This window comes from Neoarthrinium moseri (genome assembly GCF_022829205.1).
Source record: "Neoarthrinium moseri strain CBS 164.80 chromosome Unknown scaffold10_Wmoseri_CBS_16480, whole genome shotgun sequence".
NCBI classification, from domain to species: Eukaryota; Fungi; Ascomycota; class Sordariomycetes; order Amphisphaeriales; family Apiosporaceae; genus Neoarthrinium; species Neoarthrinium moseri.
Window position 1 is genome coordinate 671,472 of NW_026055124.1, and position 20,609 is coordinate 692,080.

The 20,609-nt window shown below is 53.8% G+C and overlaps 8 protein-coding genes across 8 annotated transcripts; 3 read left to right on the forward strand and 5 right to left on the reverse strand.

The window, feature by feature from the left end:
* Positions 1 to 432: 432 nt before the first annotated feature.
* Positions 433 to 2,091, reverse strand: JN550_004083 (uncharacterized protein; the record flags this gene model as incomplete). The annotated part of the gene is made up of 3 exons (XM_049315560.1): positions 433 to 631; positions 703 to 1,535; positions 1,636 to 2,091. The coding sequence occupies 3 exons, from the start codon at positions 2,089 to 2,091 to the stop codon at positions 433 to 435; spliced, it is 1,488 nt and encodes a 495-aa protein (XP_049174105.1).
* Positions 2,092 to 3,071: 980 nt separating this feature from the next.
* JN550_004084 (uncharacterized protein) lies at positions 3,072 to 4,541 on the forward strand (the record flags this gene model as incomplete). The annotated part of the gene is made up of 1 exon (XM_049315561.1): positions 3,072 to 4,541. One exon carries the CDS (start codon positions 3,072 to 3,074, stop codon positions 4,539 to 4,541), a length of 1,470 nt encoding a protein of 489 aa, XP_049174106.1.
* Positions 4,542 to 5,243: 702 nt separating this feature from the next.
* JN550_004085 (uncharacterized protein) lies at positions 5,244 to 7,757 on the forward strand (the record flags this gene model as incomplete). The annotated part of the gene is made up of 1 exon (XM_049315562.1): positions 5,244 to 7,757. The coding sequence occupies one exon, from the start codon at positions 5,244 to 5,246 to the stop codon at positions 7,755 to 7,757; it is 2,514 nt and encodes an 837-aa protein (XP_049174107.1).
* Positions 7,758 to 9,216: 1,459 nt separating this feature from the next.
* Positions 9,217 to 9,562, reverse strand: JN550_004086 (uncharacterized protein; the record flags this gene model as incomplete). The annotated part of the gene is made up of 3 exons (XM_049315563.1): positions 9,217 to 9,333; positions 9,390 to 9,485; positions 9,539 to 9,562. The coding sequence occupies 3 exons, from the start codon at positions 9,560 to 9,562 to the stop codon at positions 9,217 to 9,219; spliced, it is 237 nt and encodes a 78-aa protein (XP_049174108.1).
* Positions 9,563 to 11,815: 2,253 nt separating this feature from the next.
* JN550_004087 (uncharacterized protein) lies at positions 11,816 to 12,864 on the forward strand (the record flags this gene model as incomplete). The annotated part of the gene is made up of 3 exons (XM_049315564.1): positions 11,816 to 12,461; positions 12,543 to 12,734; positions 12,815 to 12,864. 3 exons carry the CDS (start codon positions 11,816 to 11,818, stop codon positions 12,862 to 12,864), a joined length of 888 nt encoding a protein of 295 aa, XP_049174109.1.
* Positions 12,865 to 14,473: 1,609 nt separating this feature from the next.
* On the reverse strand, positions 14,474 to 15,343 carry JN550_004088 (uncharacterized protein; the record flags this gene model as incomplete). The annotated part of the gene is made up of 1 exon (XM_049315565.1): positions 14,474 to 15,343. The coding sequence occupies one exon, from the start codon at positions 15,341 to 15,343 to the stop codon at positions 14,474 to 14,476; it is 870 nt and encodes a 289-aa protein (XP_049174110.1).
* A 904-nt stretch (positions 15,344 to 16,247) lies between these two features.
* JN550_004089 (uncharacterized protein) lies at positions 16,248 to 16,845 on the reverse strand (the record flags this gene model as incomplete). The annotated part of the gene is made up of 2 exons (XM_049315566.1): positions 16,248 to 16,601; positions 16,651 to 16,845. The coding sequence occupies 2 exons, from the start codon at positions 16,843 to 16,845 to the stop codon at positions 16,248 to 16,250; spliced, it is 549 nt and encodes a 182-aa protein (XP_049174111.1).
* Positions 16,846 to 19,115: 2,270 nt separating this feature from the next.
* On the reverse strand, positions 19,116 to 20,340 carry JN550_004090 (uncharacterized protein; the record flags this gene model as incomplete). The annotated part of the gene is made up of 2 exons (XM_049315567.1): positions 19,116 to 19,192; positions 19,275 to 20,340. 2 exons carry the CDS (start codon positions 20,338 to 20,340, stop codon positions 19,116 to 19,118), a joined length of 1,143 nt encoding a protein of 380 aa, XP_049174112.1.
* Between the last annotated feature and the right edge of the window lie 269 nt (positions 20,341 to 20,609).

Genomic DNA, 20,609 nt, shown 5'->3' on the forward strand with positions numbered 1-20,609 from the left:
GAGGGAGTAAAGGGAAAGAATTCCAAAGGAAAAAAGAAATAAACCTGCATGGAGCATGTGGATAAATGGGGCCCAGGGGGAGAAGGAGCCAGAAGGCATTTACATCTGAGATCTTGTTAGAGAAGCGTAGATTTTGGGGTTTCCAGTCTCAGATTAGTCCAGGATATGACACAGGAAATCAATCCTGCAAAAATGAACAATAAATCCTCATGACCTCAAGCGATGCCGTAGCAACCTAATAGTGGACGTCTGACTTGATCGTCTATTCGGTGTACTGTACAACCTCTTTCTAATCTATTGCACACATACAGGCCCTTGACATGCCCCCTCTGCCCAGGTTTGGCTCGCATGCTGCCCAGCCGAGCTCCTCGAGCCAGCAACTCCCTCTAAACCCGGAAGGCTCCACGCACCTCCGCATGAGCAGAGGCCCAACTATGCTCTCTCGCTGCCCCGTAGACGCACGGCCTGGCCGTACTTCTGCAGCTTGGTGATGAGCTGGTCGCCCTGCTTGACAACATCCTGGTACTGCTTGTTCTTGTCGTCCGGGCGGTTCGTCTCGATGACACCCTTGCCTGTGACACGGTCGATGGTGCAGGGGATGCGGCCCGCTGCGACAAACTTGGCGAGATCACTGTTTTTGGGTGGCGTTAGCGCACATGATGACAGGGGGGAGGCACATAGGGAGAGGAAGACAAGACATACCGATCCAGGAAATCCACAGTGACACCAAAGTCGTTGGCCATGCTCTCCAGTCCGACGACCCGGTAGCTCTGCAGAAGCTGCTGGTAGGCGCGCAGACGCATCTCACGGATGAACCAGCCCCTATGTTCGTGGAGGTACCGGTCTTGGGTCAGGAACTGCTCCTCAACCAGGGCCAGGGCCTGGAAGAACAGCTTGTAGTTACCGGTGTACAGGCTGTTCACCAGCTGGGCTAACGGCGAAAAGTCGACGGCGACTTCAGTTTCTGGCTGATCAGTACTAGTTCCCAACGTGGTCAGGTTGACGACGGTGGTGCCCTTGGGTGCTGCGCTGCCCGGCTTTGCTGTCGTTCCGTCCATGTTGGTATCCTCGTCAGCGCCAGGGCCGGCGGAGATGGCGCCGGATAGCGCCAACAGCTTGTCATCGCCATCGGCACCGAGGATGGCCTTGATCTCGGGGGCGTCGACTACCTTGCTCTTGAAGTCTACGCGCTTGAGGGATACCGAGCCGGCAAGCACCGAGTAGACGACGAGGTTGGAGTAGGTGCAGAGTTCGTAGCTGGTAAAGGTGGAGAGGGAGTCGAGGAGTAAGGGAGCGGCTAGGTTGTAGGAACGGACGGTGAGCAGGTGGAGGCCTTCGTAGGCCTTGAGGCGGTTACGGCGGTCCCAGTCACCTCCGCTCTCGACGAGTGTCTTTGCGCGCGTGACCTGCTTCTTGACCAGAGCCTTGTCGCCGAAGAACAGGCCGGTCCGGATTATGGCGAGGACGAGATCGATCTTGGTTCCCAGGATACCCGTTTTGTCCAGGAGATCTTCAAAGGCGGCCAGTGCTTTGTCCTGGAGAGATGCAGGTCAGCATATGGGAGGACATGGGGATGAATGGGAGAGGGAGAGCATATGGATGGGCATGTCCCAGGGAAGCTTTGATGTATCGCACCTTGTCGCCGACGCGGGCAAAGAACTCGGCCCTCTGTCCCCTCGCGGCAGAGACCTCTGTGTCGCCGGCCTTCTCGACGGCCTCGTCCTCCTCCTTCTGCAGATCCTCCAGCTCCTTGTCGTTCTCGGCCTTGAGCTTGTTGTAGACGGCCTCGTCCCAGGGCAGGGTAGCGGACTTGGTCGAGTTGGTGGCGACCATGCCGACGGTACTAGACTTGCGGGCATAGGGCTTCTGTGAGGCGGCCGAGGAGCCCTCGCCGGCCGGGTTCAGGATGCCCTCGGTCGGGTGGGCGAGATACCGGTAGAGCGGGGCCATCTTGTGCTCGGTGATGGCATCTTGTAGGGCCTTGATGGAGGCTTGCTGTGCGGGCTTGGCGGCGTAGGGGTTCGTGAGGGTGAAGACATGCTGGGCCAGGGGCAACAACGGCCACTTGGCGTACTGAGGATCGGAGCCCATGGTGACGGACGGAGCTCAGGCAAGGCTGCGCGGGAGTCGCTGGAGAGCGATGATGTAGGCGCTGGATGGGACCAACGACGGCAGTGTAATGGCTCAACAAACAGAAGCGGGAAGAGGGGGTGTGTGCCTTGGTCTGGTCGAGAGGGGGTTGTCACGGCCGGACTGGAAAGGCTGGCGGCGGTGATGGGGATGGTGATGGTTGGATGGTGGTGATGGAAGTTGGAGCTCCAGCCTGCCCGTAGCCCGGCGGCGCGAGGAAGTGACCAGTAACGCTGGGCCCTGGGCCCTGGAGCTGCTGCTGCTGCTTGTGCTGTTTGCTAGGCGGACAGTGGGACACTGGGACACTGGGACACTGGACAGCGGACAGACGGCGGACAGCGCCAGCGGGCCTACAGCACGGTAAGTGTGGCCCGAGCGGCAAGGCGGCAGCGAGCTCTCGTAATGCTGGCGGATGCGACCAATCAAATTGAGCGCTCGCCAGCTCTCTCCACAGTACCCAGGTACCTACAGTCCACCGGCAGCTGGCTCTTGAGAGCCTCAACTCGGGGTACGTACCTAGTGACAGGCGTGGGCCCAGAGTCCCGGACGGCCCAGTCAGACCCACCCCAATTGATGGACCAGACTGGACCAGACACCAGACGGACAGCCGCCCAGGATCTTGACTCTCAACCACGGATCACCAGCTGAAGCTCTTTCTTTTTCTTCCTCTCCGGGGGAATATCTACGTAGTACAGTACATCTGATCCAATCCCTGCTCCTTGTTCCTCCCACTCCCACGAGCCGTCCCTGCTGTCGCCCTCTCTTTTGGCGCCCTGGGAAATACTCAGGCGGATACGAGACTGCGAACGAAGACTTGATCACTCACATATCATTGTCCACATCGTCGACCACCACCTTCTCGCGGCCCAGCCTACGTCTGAGCCTGCATCAACCACCAACCACACCACCCGCCAACCTCGCCCCCTCCTCCCATCCGCACAATGGGAAGCAGCGACCTAGAAGACGGCCAGAGGCCCTCTACAAAGAAGCGTCTCGTGCCGGGAACAAAGCGCAGGCATTCACAATCCCCCGACCGCAACGGCAATGGCAGCAGCAGCACCCACCGCCGCAACCCAGAGTACGAAGAGCTGCCTCAGCCCTTCGACGCAAAGAAGCTCGAGCCTGCCAAGAAGCGACAGCGCTCCACCTCCCCCCAGCCGCGCAAGCAGAAGAAGCCCGGCCGCGTGGCCAGGCTGTCCGACAGAGAGCGCGAGGAGATCCGGAGGCGCCAGGAGGAGCGCGACAGGGCTGCCGCCATGCAGGCCGAGCAGGCCGCCAGAGGCGCCATCAACGACGTCGTCAGGCAACATTACAACGCCGTCCCCGAGAGAGGCAGGGACTGGCGCAAGACGGACAGCAACATCAAGGGCCTCAGGGTCTTCAACAATTGGATCAAGAGCTCCATCATCCAAAAGTTCTCCCCCGACGAGGACCATACCCCCGGTGCCCACCAGCAGGGCCGCGACATGGCTGGTGTCGGTGGCAAGGAGCTGCTCGTCCTCGACATCGGCTGTGGCAAGGGAGGCGACCTGGGCAAGTGGCAGCAAGCACCCCAGCCTGTCGAGCTGTACGTCGGCCTCGACCCCGCCGACATCTCCATTCAGCAGGCCAACGAGAGGTACCGCCAGATGAGCAGCCGTGGTGGTCGTGGCGGCAGGGGAGGATTTCGGGGCGGCGGCCGTAACCAGCGCCTTTTCGACGCCTTCTTCTTTGTCAAGGACTGCTACGGCCAGTCCATCGCCGACATCGACGTCATACGACAGGTCGGCTTCGACTCGTCCATGGGCTCCCGCGGTTTCGACATCGTCAGCATGATGTTCTGCATGCACTACGCATTCGAGACCGAACAGAAGGCCCGCCAGATGCTCATGAACGTCTCCGGCGCATTGAAGAAGGGCGGCCGCCTGCTGGGCTGCATACCGAACTCCGACATCATCGGAGAGCAGGTCACCAAATTTAACGAGCGCATGGCCGCCAAGAAGGCGAACGCTCCTGCCGCTGATGACGGTCCCCAGTCGGACGATCGCGAGGAAGGCGAGGCAGAGGAGACGGCCGAGTGGGGCAACAAGCTCTACAGGGTGCGATTCCCCGGCAAGACACCCGAGGACGGCATCTTCCGACCTCCCTTTGGATGGAAGTACAATTTCTTTTTGGACGAGGCGGTGGAGGAGGTTCCTGAATACGTGGTGCCCTGGGAGGCATTCCGTGCCCTGGCAGAGGACTACAACCTTGAGTTGCAATACCACGACACCTTCAAGAACATCTGGGAGCAGGAGAAGGACGACCGCGTGTTAGGGCCCCTGAGCGAGCGCATGGGTGTCCGCGAGCGCGGAGGTGGCCCCATGTTGGTATCACCCGAGGAGTTGGAGGTTGCCAACTTTTATGTGGCTTTCTGCTTTTACAAGGTCTAGATGCCATGTCTACCTAGGAACTGAGCAATCTCAGCATCACGTCGCCCAACTGGCGTCAAGATTTATGAGCAGACAAGATTCTTCTTGTCAGGGCATGTTGTCTTTCCTGGTGTTCCGGACCAGGCAAGTCACTGGGCATTGGCCATTTCACAATGCACTGCCTTGTTTGTCGTGTTTCTTCCGCATCGGCTCCCAAGTTTGTCTTTCCACCGTCTATAATCGGCACACTCTGACCTAGCTCCCCGTAGGCTTGCGAACTTACCTGAGTTGTACCTACACTGACGTAGAGTGCTACTATGCTACTACACGGCGTTTCTACCCGAATTCGTCTCGTGACATCATCCGTGGAGGGGCGATCAGTGTACTAACGTTGAGGTGGTCAGTCTCCTGACAACTACCAAGAATGGATCCATAGCGGCTGCCTAGTGAATGGTTTCCGCCAATAGGACTCAAGTTCGTTCTTATCGATAGTGTAAACTCTAACGCGCCAGAGTAAGTGGAATTAGACCAACCGCTTTGCGCAGTGCGCAGTCGTTCGTTCCGCCCGCCTGGACACGGAGCTGAAAACCTCAGCCTCACGGCAACGTTCCGCCAAGAGCGTGCGGCAACCTTCAAGATGAATGAAAACCACGGAATTGTGCCTTCGACCGACGATTGAGGATCGTTCAAATAGACACATCCTGGGGGCTTCCGCAATCATCCATGTTGTCCTACCCAAGAAGTCCAACTCCACCGGAGGATAGAAGCCCTCCTCGCTCGCAATCGCCACACTGCGTCAGTTGGGCGCCCGAGGTCACTGAAACATGGGCACAGCAGACAGAAATCACTTGGTCTAGCTCTGATTTCCTCCCATTTCACGACAAATGGTTCCTGAACGATACAGTGCCAGCACCACCAGAGCTTGCAAGCCCACATAGATATCATGCCATCCAGGATTCACAGGTCCGACTCCTGCGCCTGGCCCCGGGCGACCAGGGCGACCCTCTCCGCTGTGCTCTGAAGCCCGTGGACCTGCGGCGGATTGCCCACGTCGCCGACGGCAGGCGGCCGGCTTATAAGTACCAGGCCCTCTCCTACGCCTGGGGAGACGAGGAGCCGACGGAGAATCTTATGATCAACGTGGAGCCGAACCCGCAGGTCATCGACGATGTCTTCCGCCAGAGCCTGCAGGATGACCTGCGAAACAAGGCCGTTGGCTTGCTCAAGATACGGCCTAACCTGATGCAGGCCTTGGTGCGCCTTCGAGCCAAGAAGGAGGCCATCTGGCTTTGGGTCGATGCAATATGTATCAACCAGGAGGACGAGCTCGAGAAGAACCACCAACTCACCAAGATGCCCACTGTTTTCGGGAACGCCTGGTCTGTGGCTATATGGATTGGCCACGACAGCGACCCAACGGCCCAGGACATGGCCATGAAGTTTATCCCCACCATACTGAACCTCACGCTTCTGGATAGGTTGCTGGCTAGGTCAAAACCAGAAGAAGCAACGTTGAAGTACTGGGTAGCCTTCGCAGCGCTACTCAGGCGCCCCTGGTTCAGCAGACGATGGGTCATCCAGGAAGTTGCCTTTGCCAAGAGGGCGGCGTTGCGCTGCGGCGACAACATTGTCAACTGGCTGGACTTTGTCGATGCTGTGGAGCTGTTCTTCCGGAAGCTGAATCGCATACGCGCGCTCTACAGCGCCTCCGAGCTCTCAAAACAGAGGCCGGACGCGCTCAACCGTGTAGAGTCCGCGGGCGCACTCGCCCTCCTGCAAGCGTCCAATGGTGTCCTGAGGAAAGGGGCGAACGGAGCAGTCCTGGATAGGCTGTGGCGCCTGGAAGCTTTAGTGATGAGGTTCACCTCTTTTGAGACCACAGACCCGCGCGATACGGTCTACGCGCTCATGTCCTTGGCCTCCGACGTACCTATAGACAGCAATGGGGCCGAGGGTCACTCGGACGAGACAGAAGGCCATCAAACGCTAATATCTCAGTATCACCGGGATCCCGTCGACACTTTCATAGACTTTGTCAAGTCTTGCATTGAAACATCAGGGTCGCTAGATGTGATCTGCCGGCATTGGGCACCGGCACTGAAGGAGGAGATGCCATCGTGGATCGGACTTGTGGACCAGGCGCCATTCGGGCCCCCAGGCCGGTTTATGGGCAGAATTAACGGCGATAGTTTAGTCGGGGACCCAGGAAGCCAGGTCTTTAATGCGTCAAAGGGAACGAAAGCGTCCGTGACCTTTCCCCTCTTCCAAGACGCCGCCCGGGTCGAGAGGCATCCACACTCAGCAGACCAAGATAATAAGAAACGGAAGCGTCAGGATGACGACTCAGAGTCAGTAGACATGACACTGGGAGAGGGGACTCCTGTACGAGAAACGCAGCCCGCCGATGGGTCCGCCCGGCCCGCACAGAACGCCGGAACACACCAAGACCTATCCACTCAGGGAGAAAAAACGTCAACAACCGCCGATCGTTCGAAATCAGACCAAAGCCAGACACCGGAGCAGGGCCTGCGGATCCGGCATTTCAAGGGTACCCTCCTAGTCAAGGGCCTCGTGCTGCGGCGCATCCGGCGCGTGAGCCCGCGCGTGGTCGACGGCACCATCTCGGACGAGTGCCTGGAGCTGCTGGGGTGGCAGCGGGGCAACGGGGCGGCGGCGGCGGCGACGGACGTCAACGAGATCCCGGACCCGCTCTGGCGCACGCTGGTGGCGGACCGGGGCTTCAACGGGCGCAACGCGCCGACGTGGTGCAAGCGCGCCTGCGCGCACGCCCTGACGCGCACCAGCCCCGAGGGCGACCTCAACACGTCCAAGATCCTCGAGCGCGCCGTCGTGCCCGACCTGGTCATGGAGTTCCTGCGCCGCGTGCAGAGCGTCGTCTGGAGCCGCAAGTTCTTCGAGACCGGGCCCTGGCTCGGCGACCAGAGGCCCGCCGCGGTCGCCGCCCCCGCCGAGGCGGCCGGGGCCGGGGCCGAGGACTCGGCGCCGCTCGTCGGCATGGGCTCGCGCCACATCCGCGCCCGCGACCTCGTCTGCATCCTCTTCGGCTGCTCCGTGCCCGTGATCCTGCGCCCGCTGGGGACCTCGGCCGCCAACAAGACCGTCACGGTCAGGTCCATGGGCGAGTGCTTCGTGTACGGCAAGATGGACGGCGAGGCGTTTGCGGGCCTGAGCAAAGACGATGTGGATGCCCGGACTGTTACGTTTGAGATGTGGTAGCAGCACCTTGGGTATGCCTGTATACATAGATTTGACCGTTTCCAGAGGTCGGCAATGAGAGCGTGTTTCCAGGATCTGGCCGCGGATATTGTAGGCGAAGCTTGTTTCTAAGTAAGGTGCTATGCACTCCGTGTGTTATAAGAGTCTGGGTTTGGGCCGGCCAGAAGCCTTGTTTAGCTAAGGGAAGGGATAACTTACCATTTCTACGAAAACCTTGCGAGAGGATATTTGGCCAAGCAACACCTCCCAGGACCCTAACCGCTTCACGGCTTTCCGCTGGTCCTGTTCACCTACGTGACCTTCTTCTTGAGCAATGTAATGAATCGGTTGGCGTAGTGAGCGACCTATGGGAAAGGAGACATGGACTAAGCATTACTCTTGTTTCTGGACACAGCTTCAAAGATAATCGCAGCCAACTGTCTCCCTAAAGATGTGCCCGACTGGCATATCGAACATTGATCGTGGTGTGTTTTGAGGCGAAACACTGGTGCAATTAGAGCCGGGCTTGAGAAAGACCGATGATCAAAGCATTGGAAATTCGTCAAACTTAGGAGAATAATGAAGGTCTAGGCCAACACGACACTTACCTGGTCTTGGTCTGCCCAAATTGCAACCTTGGCAGGTTTCATTCCGCGTCTTCGGAACTCGTTTGCGGGGATGGAAAAGCAAAGACAAAAGACTTTCTTACAAGTTTACAACAGTCTCACAATTCGGCTGGAGGTCGGACAGTGGCGTTGACGATAATAATGCTTCACAGTCCTCAAAGAGACATGTGGTAGGGTTGGACGTTTCGATTTTATTTCCATACTTCTAATTAAAACGTTACACTACCATGCTTCTAAAATTGATCGAGGTCAATTTTCGTTCTGTCTATTGTTAGTTGCATAAATCACGTAGGTCTTGATATGTATTACGTGGCGAAAATTTTCAGCTGCTTAGATGATTCTCATTTGACACATCAGCAACTCATATTATCCTGGATTACCTTGAACAACGCTGGGACGTAGTTGTTCTAGATCGCCCTTTACATAGACCAGCCCAAGACTAGAGGCTGGCCGACAATAATTCTTGTAGGTAAAGGCGGCCGGCATCGCTTGGGGCATCTAGACCCATTGAACAGTCATATCCGTGCGTGTCTCCTCCCGGAAGCCAAGTCTAGTTGGCCGTGAACCCTCACCGTACCTAGCTTTGAGCCTTCCGTAGTCAGTTGCGAGATTCTCACTTTTGGTATGGTCGTTACCTGATACGAATACCAAGACGGTCTGGGTTTGGCATTCAATATAAACGAGCCGGAAGGGTCTTATCAAAGAGGAAAGGCCTCATATCCAGCCTAGGGATCTCATAGATGAGGATTTACTATTGTCCTGCTATGACCCCGAACTCCCGCGCAGATCGCTGGAGTCTTGCGCGTCACATTGAACCCATTACTAGACATCCGTGCTCAGCCCTGACGATCACCTCAAAAGTCGTTAGGCCAGCACTTCTCCTTGGGCCACAGCTTCTCGTCGTGAGTACCAGCATGGACCTCCAACTGGATCTTGTTGGTATTCACAATCTCTTTGCGGCAGTTTTGACACTGCAGCATTGGTCAGTCTCACAGAGGTAAGAACGGGCCGAGTGATCTCGGCTTACGATGGATGTGGGCTTCGGGGCCTTGACGGGAAGGCCGTTGGCTTTCACGGCGGTACGAGTACCCGCTTTCTCAGCGGCCTTGTGCTCGCGAGCGCGCTGTGTGGAGAGTCAGGATCAAGCGCAAGCGGACGGACGACGGTCAGGCTCACTCTGTCTTTCTTGCTGATAGGCATGGTCAATTGCGGTGAATGGTGTATTTCCTGTTTGAGATTTCTTCTGCCAGCAGGACCAACTGAAAATGCCCCGCTGGGCCATGGCTAGTCGATCCACTCTGACAGAAGCAGAGCCGAAGTTGAGCCTTCTCCATGAATGGAGGCTAGCCTGATAACTATGCAATTTGGAGCTGGTTATAGCATTATGTACTTAGGCACTATGGCCTAGTTCTTAGTATGAGATGGCTCTCTCATTCAATCCACTAAAATGAGCCGCAGCCATTGGTGTGCCTTCACTGGAACCCTGGTGAGGACCACAATACATGTCGAGAGAAGTGTTACGCACTCAATCATGACGACAGCCTCCGTTCTCAGGGGATGACTACTTGGGATACTATGGTATGCGCTTTACAGCCCAGAGAAAGGGGTTGTCAATCATGTCACCACCAGCTTCTGCGCCTACGCACTCAATGGTGTCAATCCTCATGCGATCCTCGGTTTGATGAAACGATTGGCCGTCTGTTCTTCCTACAAAAGCGTACGACGAAAGCCCTTGCGCCATTGCCCCGCAAAGAAACACCAGCCTCAACCGCGACCTGATGTTGATCATGGCAAGGCAAAGCTCTATTTAGGGCTGCGCCTTGCAAGAAGTCCAGGCATATCGATTCGAGCAACGTGAAACAGCAAACGGACCTGGGCTGGATTAGCCAATCCACTGACTAACGCAAGCTTCATGTGGAGTCAGCAGAGTTAAGCAATCGGGGCAATTATAGGCACTGAAGCCAAGAAGCTTGGCCCTTGACGCAAGAGATCCCCAGATGGCTGACGCGGCTCGCGCGTGTAAGCTCGATTCAGCTCGCGGACGATTGTGGGTCGCCAGCCCGGCATTTGGAACTAAATCCCCACCGATCTGCCCATGGGATCGACTGACAACCCTCGACAAGCATTAAGAGCACCATTCGAAGGTTTGCTCCAGCTGATGTTCGATGTCTTGAATCGAATGAAATATGGCACCCCGTTCTGGATATCGTCATTCGTAGTATCAATTGAGTTACCAGCTTGCGCGGCGTTTACTGGTCGGAGCGGCTTCTAGCCCCCGCATAGCGCTGTTTGTATACCAAGGGTGGCACAGACTCGCCGCACAACATTCTCAATGCGTTTCGACGTTATTTTTAGGTCCGGTCTCACCAAGAACCTCTGTTACCAATGCCTTGGCATAATTATGTGAGCGGGGACGAAACGTTGAACCTGAAAGCGTATAGCTGGATATATCAGAGGGGAATATCATACGTGTTACACTGCATTCCTCGATCAGAAAAAACCACTAGTGCTAGGCCGGGAACTAGGCTCAATGCCACACGTAGTATGTTCTTGGTATGAAAAGTATAACGATCGCCAGGGATCCGGTCTATACACCTACCTGACAGGCTGTAGGGTCCACGCATGCTGGGTCAACACCCTGGTCAAGTTGTCACGTCAGATGGCGCAGTCAATAGATGTTTGAGTTTTGGCCGCTAAACCACTCCGAGTCAAGCTGTTCCCCTGTCTCTGCCATGCGTCCCCTCGATGCACCGTGGTACCAAAGCATAGAGTGATTCTCGAGTAGCCCAAGATGACGATCTCTGTGCCATGAACGCGTTGAAAGGATGCTGTTTTGCTAGCAGTTCTAAGAAACCCCTTGGGTTAAAGGTGAGGCTTGCTATGCTACGTGCTGCATGTTTATAGTCCTATATCAGACGTGGGAAAAGTACTAATATCGATGTCAGAGTTGCGGCAGTCAAGCTTTTCTAGCTCGCGTCTAACGTACTAATGACTCCTCCTGGTGCCATGTACCATACGGAGACACATTTTCGGGGTTCTAAACCGGAATTAGCGTGTAGAAACTCTAGAACAGGGGTAGCAGCGTTGGAAAACGTCCCTGGCTATACCCTGAAGTGATTACGCCCACTTTTGAAACACCAGAGTTCGTCCTAGCAGTACTAACTTGATCCATCGGGATCACCACAAAAATGCGGATACCCTCAACTTCTAGATGACGACGACTTGGCGATACCCGGAGGGCAAGCCTCACATCCGAGGAGCAGAACAGTATTATAACAACTGAATACTTTCGACTCTCTGTCAAATCCAGAATCAGCATCAGCATCTTTCGTCTTCATTCTTCCACCACATCCAAAGCCCTATACACAACCACGCTTCACATTCTTGATCTCAACAGCAACCGGTTGCTATTTTCCTACACACAAAACATCAATTTACCATTCTTCTTCCGAAATGAAGTTCTTTACTAGCGTCACGGTCTTGGCTGCCGCGGTGGCCGCCGTTCCTATGGACATGGCACCGCGACAAGCCCCTAGCATCACCGATGCGCTTCCACCACCCCCGAGCGGCAGCGGAGCGCCTCCGCCTCCTCCATCTGGTACGCCTACGGGCCCGCCACCTTCCGGCCCGCCGCCTTCCGGCTTGCCGCAGCCAACTGGAGCACCCGAGGTTGCTGCCCGTGAGGCTGATGCGAAGACCCTTCCACCACCGCCCCCGGCTAGCGACACCGGAGTGCCTCCTCCACCTACCTCAGATCTCCCCAAGCCGACTGGGCCACCCGAAGTTGCTCCACGCGACGCCGATGCCAAAACTGGACCGCCACCGCCGCCTGCCAGTGAGACCGCAGTGCCTCCCCCGCCTGCCTCTGATCTCCCTAAGCCGACTGGGGCACCCGAAGTCGCTCCACGCGAGGCTGATGCCAAAACTGCACCGCCGCCGCCTCCGGCCACTGAGACCGCGTTGCCTCCTCCGCCCACTTCGGATCTGCCTAAGCCTACAGGCATCCCGGCTGTTGACGCTCGCCAGGCAGAGACCAGCCGACTGCCCCCGCCACCTAGCGGAACCGGCATTCCCCCGCCACCCACTGGAACTCCGACCGGTAAGTACTCATTCCATTTGCTATCCCTTGCGTTACCGTGATAGTCGAGAACCACTTGAGCCGAATCTAACGGAGTTGTAGGCCCCCCTCCTGCTGGCGCGCCTACCGGACCTCCTCCTTCAGACTTGCCCATCCCTACTACTCTTGTGAAGCGCCAGGCAGGCACTTCGCTGCCCCCGCCTCCTCCCAGTGGTGTGCCTTCTGGTATTCCCCCTCCTCCTAGCGGTCTGCCTTCTGGTGTTCCCCCTCCTCCTCCCAGCGGAGTGTTCTCTGGTGAGTAAAGCGCAGCTTTCCATTTCTAGACTCGACAAAAGTGAGGTGTAAAGAACATGTGTTGACCTCCAATTCCGCAGGCCCGCCTCCTTCTGGCACTCCTCCTCCCCCTCCTGCCACTACGGCTTAAGTCACAGCAGAGCTCCGTGGCGAGGTTGTGCCTAATGGGCAACACGCATCGAGGCGACAGAACATGATCCATTCGTTGTTGTATTCGATGTGGCCAAAGGAGATATGCTAGCATGGTTCTGAAGCTAGCTGCTAAAAGCATTTGATTCGACGAGAAACACACGGCATAAGCTGACCCTCGGCATTGTCCAGGCGATATTCATATGTTTTATTCTAGGTTTCATTTCATGTCATAGAAAAAAAAAGAGTCCAAGTCTCTGACCATCTCTAAATTTCAATTTTCGAAACTGTCTACTTTACGGCCAACCTTGGAAAAAATTGGAAATTACACCAAATTTTGAGAAAGAGAGTTATTTGAAGAGTATAGAGCATGTAGTTAAGGCTGATATCTGAATGCATGTACTCTCAGGGCCAAGGAAGTATTGCTCTGCGCGGTATGTTTTGACATGAATGTGTTAAACTGAGTATAAAATACTAGAGACAATAAGAAGGGAGTCACTGGTCGGTGAATCAATTAGATAAAATCGCAAGTACCAGCGGGCACGCATAGTTAACCCTAGATAGTCCAGACTAGTCCCGGAGACCCAGTACAACGACTTGAGTACTGGCGTCCTCCTGAACATCGCTTTGCATGTTGACACGCCAGTGTCTCGCTACATGCCTCAACAGCCGACTTTGCATGTCCAATGCTCATTAGTTCCGCAAGCTCACAATGCATTGCTTGCGGATCGTTTATCCACATTGGCCCTGGTGTTCCAGGCAAATTAATGTCGCAACATTTATTCAACCAGCCTACCCATCGTCAAGTATAGGCAGTCATTCTCTCGTTGCAGGTCGAGCAAAGGAAGCCCCTCAGAACGCTTGCGTACTCGCAGCCTTTCAGGAATCTGAAACAAAATACAAGAGCGTAGAAAATGCAACTTACGCTAAGGTGTTGGGCAAAGCTAATATCTGAAATTGTATAGTCTTTTGCCTCTCTGGAAGTGTGTAAGCAACCACACGAATAAACTCAGCAGATGAAAAGAGAAGAAAAGAAGAGCCAGATTTTAGGATTTGAACCAGAGAGGAAATGGTCATACGATACACCAGGGCTTCCCCGCATCTCGCCTGTTAAACCCCTGACACGAAATATGGTGATTACTGCATGGTTCCTGCAGTCACGTACTAATTGGTCAAAGCGTTGGATACCAATGTTTTGGCGTGCTCTGTAGTTAGGTAATAGCAAGAGTAGCATGCTCTTGGCACAGTTCTTGTGGCACAGGCTGTCTGGTCAGGATTGACTTGCACAACGCGGTCACGCAAAGCCATCATCCACGAGAGCTAATGCTTCTCCAAGTTGGAAAGATGACGAGCAGGACATGAATTCAAGATGAGGAACTTATTGAGGCGGGCCACTATATATACTCATGGTCTCTGGGCGAGGCATAACTCAGCAAATCCATGGTTTAATTCAACTGCACCATGAGTCAAGGTACCACCCACACCCTGCCTGAACTATTCTATCGAAGAGCTTCGTCAAACCTCGTTTTCTCGTGCCCGGTACTTTTAGTCGAGAGATGCCATCACCTCGAGTGTGGCATCCAGAATACATAAACTATGCTACTTACCAATCAAAATGGTACATCCGTGCGGCGTAATAGATACAGCCAGTGGTACGCTTTGGTTTTGGAGGTGACGCCATTCTCGTCGGTTATCTCCTTGGCGTCCTCTTCCAGCTCTCGCCTCACTTCCAGCCGCCACAACCTTGAGGCCAACTCTTCAAGGCTTCTCGGTGTTTCTGACCTGACACGTGCCGCGAAAGCATCGAAACGGGTTCCGCCGTAGGAGAGCATTACCCAAGCCGCACCAGGTCGACTGATAGTCGCAAGATTTAATGCTACCATGAGACTTGAGTAGATGGGTTCTTTGATGAGCTTAGCCGGCATATCTGGCGCAAATGTCTTGATGCGCTCCACGAGGTCGCCCTGGGGTGCCAGAGCCTCGACGCACGATATGGCATCAAGGGTGCCTTTGTCGACAAGAACATCGAACAAGATCGGACTGGACACCTCGCCTCCTTCCGCTCGCTCAGTGCTCTCTAGCCTCTGAGAGATGCTCAGTACGCTGGGAAGCTCTAGGAGATCGCCTGTCATCCAGCGCATCCGCCGCTCGGCTGCCTCGGGCCAGCACTCGCGCTCCCATCGCTCGCCGAGTTCCTTAGCCGACTCTGCGAAGTCGAAGTGAACCACGTGGCGAGGATCGTCTACGAGGTCGTGCATCCAAAGCGACAACCTCGAGCTGCCGGGCCCGAGGTGCAAGACACGGGGAGTAGCAGCTGTCCGTGTTGCGGCATCCTTGACGGCGTCTGAGATGAATGACTTGAAGCCGGTGTTGTCGCTAGGAAGCAGCCAGTCGAAACCCTGCTCGTCGCCTTCGCCCTCACTGCGCACCCGCTCCGTCCAGTAGGCGGCGCTGCCGAGATAGTTGGCTGCGCTGGGCATGGTGCGAAGGATCTTTACTGCGGGCTTGGGAGTGGTCAGGCCGACGAGGTGCAAAATAACCTGCGGACAATGGGAGACAGCATGCAGGTTGCGGGGTCTTGATGTTCTCCCGGGGAAATTTTGGAGCGCAGCTAGATTGGCGAGTTGCCTAGCTGCCGTTGCATTTTGTTAGCCCTAAAACGCTTGCGCGGATCGTCCAGCTAGCTCTAACCAACCCAACTTGGCGAGTCTTCAAGCCTCAGCAAGACGAAGCACGACAGCAAAGCCTTCAAGTGGAATAAATGCCATGGAATACAAGAGAAATGAAACAGTCAGGGACAGACAGAAATCCACTGTTGTTTTCTTACACTATTATTGTCATGGCAAAAATTATATCTGTAACGATCAATCTTGAGTCGTGGTGAAAGGACGCCAGGCGGAGATGTTAAATCTCGTAACCTAGCGGAAACCACCGCTCGAACGATGCTCAAGCTGCTCCGTGGCCGAATGGATTATAATTGTTGAGCCACCCGGCTCCATGTACCGGCAGCAACGAAGCAGCACCATAGTCCTTCGTATCAGGCGGAAAAGACACACAATAGGCATATCAACGAGCCTATAGCAGGCCGAAGAAGTAGTGTAAGACTATGTGCTTGGGAACGGCAACCTGGCGAAGTAAAGCATGCCAGGTTGCATACATGATCTACTTTGGCAAGATAGTTCTCAAAAGACGTGCGACCTGGTAGCATGCATGGAAAGGTTCTCATCTCAGTGCCCAAGTGGTTATAGGACGCTCAATCTTGCTCAAGAGAATAGCCTTTTGATTCAATTTTCGTCGTAGTCTGTTCTTGCTACACGAAGCGCCCTTTACACAACCTTGCGAGCCCCACGCCAACGCGCGTTCTAGGGGAAATTCCTACAACCATTACGTGCTTTTGGGGCAAACAATGTCTAATGCCTTGTTTGCACAATCGTTACCTCCATGTTGCCAGCACTGGCTGTCATAATAGTTGACTGTCGAATAGACACTGTAGAAGCACATTCCCAAGTCCGAACTGCCCTCGCAGTGGGACAGGCAGCGGGGGCAGCTGTCTGCGTAGCCGCCGGCCTCGGCCTCACAGGCTTCGAGGATCGTGGTAGGTGTTGGAGTAGGCTTTTGAGTGGTGCTAATCACAGAACTGCTAGTGGGAGTAGGACTCGGTGGAGGTATGCCCCAGTTCTGTTCAATGCAGTATGAGTCGCCCACGACAAGCACACATCCGTCGGCTAGGCTTGGGTTCTACTATGAATTAGCTCTGCTCTACCAACTTCACCAGTGTTAATCGTACGTAGGTGTAGAACTGCTCCAATGTGAGACCCCAAGATTCGCTTATGCTACTGCAAGTGTCGTTTGCAGTGGCAACTTGCCAGTACGTGCAGTCTTTGATGGTGTCCGGAGCCGCATTGGTAGGAGGGTCAACTGTGAATTGGGCTGCGCCAAGTGTTGACAGCACTGCGAGGCTAAGGCCAAATGAAAGAATCATGGTGGATTGGCTGGGTTTCAAGAGGTTCTATAGACTATGTGGAAAATCAAGGCTTTAGGTCCCAATGAAAAATGATCTTTAACATCCTCAGTATGCCCGATGATGATGGAAATAGCCCCTTTATATATAGGATTCAGATCCTCGCGCTGGTGCACTCAGGGGTCGACCGCGCTAGACCTAAGTCGCTTCTGTGCCGCAGGCTGCCTGCGAGCAACCACCTTCGTGTTAGCCGAAGGATTCTCGTATTTGGAACTTTTTCAGGGAACAAAGCTGGTGGAAGTCTTGGCCATTGGTCTGGGTGCCTAAAGAGATTGGCGCTAATTTCTACAGCCGAGTCCAGGGGATTATGTTGCAATTAATACACTTCGAAGCAATTACAACTAACAATACCCCTGACTATAATTTTTGCAGTCACATGCTATTGGAGCCTTGATTCTGTGAGTCGCCCCAAAGCTGCGACATTTGCTAGTTAAACGTGGAGTGGACCACCCCTCACCTCTCGTAATTCAACTGTATTAGCCGGTCCATAACACAACGGGCTATCCCGTTGTTCGTTTCCAAGTTTCTCCTGTCATTCGATAGCAGCGCATAGGCGTGTGAAAGAGCTAACACGGCCACCACCGTAATGCTTTCCCAGAACCGCGCAGCTTCAAATACCTGGTTTTCTGTCAGCTCCATTAGTATTACTCCTAAGGAGAACAAAACGGCCTGTGTATACAATCTGGCACTTGTAGGAACGCCATCCAGTGTGTCAGAGAACGGGTCGTGCGAGAAATAGAGGAGACCGTCCTTTTCTCAGGGATGAACACATGCTGCCAGCCCCAGCCTTTTGGTATCCAACCTGATAATCCATATCTTAAAATGCTGGGAAGGAGGCTCAATCCTAGCTACAGACGTTTGTCTTGGACGTCGAAGTATTCTTCGTTCCCATTCCGGTCGCATCCGTCCATTAATTAATGAACAGAAATTACTGAGAGAACGCTAGGAACGGTTTCCTCTAGGCAAAAATACACCGGGCGATTTCTTAGCGACGAAACGAAATCGCCCTCAAGGCCGGGACTCTGCAGCCAAATTGAAGGTAGTGGATCATCAAGACTCACGAAGCGAACCTCTATACATGGTATCAAGCCTCAAGATTCCGAAAGCCTTTCGGTCACAAAGCTCAGGCTCTTCCCAACATAGTGTCAACTCTCTCAGCCGCACAGGAAAAACTAGCATTGATTAAACAACTACTTCTGTAGACAAAACAACCAAGGCACCTCAGGATTCTATGTCCGCTGTGAAATTGGTATTTACGGAGTGGGAATGTATCGGGACTTGGACTGTTAGGCTATATCGATATAGTGTCGCTCTTCAGATCGGCGTGGCTAATAAATAATGAAAAAATGACCTTTAGCTGCTATAGATTTTAGTGGTACTGAACCAATCGGCCAACTGTCTACCATATACATGATACTCGACAGGAGACTGTCTCCGAAATATTTACCAGTCTTCTCGCACCAAGAATTGTAAATTCTGCAGGAATAGCATTAGGCCACGATGTTAATACAGTCACCGTAGACTATGCGAATGTTATTCAACCTCAAGACGACTGACTGAGAACCATTCATGTTGTAGCACCTCCCTGATACTAATTCTTTGGCTGGCGTCATTTTGCATCATCCTGGTTATTAAATCGGCCAACACATCAGACTCCTCCCGGCGTATGCTGTACAGATACTCAACCATCCCATCAGCGGTCCGTATGCAAGATATCTGATCTCTAAGGTCAACCTCTATCTTTAAGTCAGACTCAGCCTTATGTTTCTTGTTATCACAGTGTTCGTCTGGTTCTGGCTCGTCGTCTGAATGAAGCTGCTTGCGCTTTATTCGGGCACTTCTTCTGATTTCAGTGACCCTATTTTCTGAGCTGAATCTGCTATTATCTCCATGCACTGAAGAATCTGGCCGAGAATCTAGTTGAACGCCCATCATTGGCTCATCGTCTCCAGCTGGTACCTCATGCCATGATTCACTCCGTGAAAGAGACTCGCACAGCAGACTTGGATACCCTGTTCTCCATTCGTGTTCTGTACAGGTCAAATGCCAGTCTGTCCAATCTTCTGGGAGGTAGATTGGGTGTAGGTATTCTGCACAGCGCTTCGATCTCGCTTGCTTAGAAGCACGCTGGGTAACACTCCAAGATGAATGCACAGACTCTGTGTCGGAGACCGAGTCTGAATCTTCCGAGGAAAACTTTGGTCCGAGACTTGGAAGCTTTTTGAAGGTCCTCATTGACAGAGCTCTCCGATGGCGGGAGGGTGGCGTTTCCAGCCTCTCAAGCCAGTCGTGTACCTCTTCCTGAGATCTATATTTCTCGTCAATTAGCTTTGAGTGGTCACTAGCAAGTATATCCCTAAGGCGATGCTTAGGAATGTTCGGAAGAGGACCAAAATTCCACGATGTCCACGCGATGAAAGCTGAAATCGAATCCATCTGTGGCATCAGTTCTCTGCCTGTACGGATCAAGTAGATACAAGCCGCCAGCGACCAGATATCACTCGAGAAGTCAGGAATATTGTGATTGAGTCGTACTTCGGGAGCGCTATATGCGGCGGGGAATGCGTTGGTGACTCCTATACGTAAGCCGTTCTGGGGAGACCGACTGAAGTCAGCAATAGCTACTGTGCCGGAGCGAAATCTCTTTTCCAGAGAACACAGGTTTATCTTCTTGACAAGATATTTTGGCGCACGATTTGACGAGGATTGGGACGAAGAGCTGAGTTTCCAGATACTGGGCTTTTCAATTAAATCGTGCAGCGAATCCTTTCGCCAAGCTTCATCCATACAGTCGCCTCTAAGCACCATCATAAGTTTCTGTGGCCGGATATCGCCATGAATGATACCATTTTCATGCAAGCAACTCAAAGTTACGCTGAGCTTGAAGCAAAGGTATGTAAGATATCCTGGTGTGTCCAATCCGGCGCCTTCAAGACCGTCGAGTAGGTTCGGTCCCAACACCGGCATGACGAGGCAAAGGTGCTGCCCATTTGGTCCTGTGATCCAGAACTTGTCTCTTGGCACCACAATAGAATTTGACAAGCCTTTTCCTTTACAAGCCTTCACCAGACTGAGGATCCTTTCGTTATTGTGGTCTTTCAGCTTAGACTTGTCGGCAGAAACTACCTTGACGGCCCGAAATCGCCTCCGTACTACATCGTCACACAGCCATATTGTTGACGAAGATCCGAAGCCGAGCTTGTGAAGAACTCTATATCTCTCCTTCGAATCAAGGTAGTCTCCAATATGTACTGGGTGAAATCCACCGCGTTGATATCTAGCAATATGCTCGTAATGGGCTCGTGCATAATCTGGGAGCGCCTGGGTGGCCTCGTCAACCGAGCCTTCTGTACTGGCACTCTGGGGTCCACGGTTCGACAAGCAGCGGATCACAGATGAGTCTTCATCACCTGACCATGCGGCATCCGATTCTGCTTCACTATGAAAGCTTGCCATATGCGCAGAGGAGGTCTGGCTACACGTCTGACTGCGTTAGTGTAGTATCGATATCGTTAGGTTTGAGATTTCCGGCTTTCACTGCATAGGTTGGAGCGAGCCCAAAGATCCATCAAGCTACCTGCCCCAGTGACCGGCTTTGTCCATCTAACATTGAAGCTGCTTTGATTAAGTAATATGAATGAAGGCCAGGTACTGTGGCGAAACGGACAAAGCCGAGCCGGATCAGGTTGCTTTGAAGATTCATAATGAAGATTCATACATTGCGA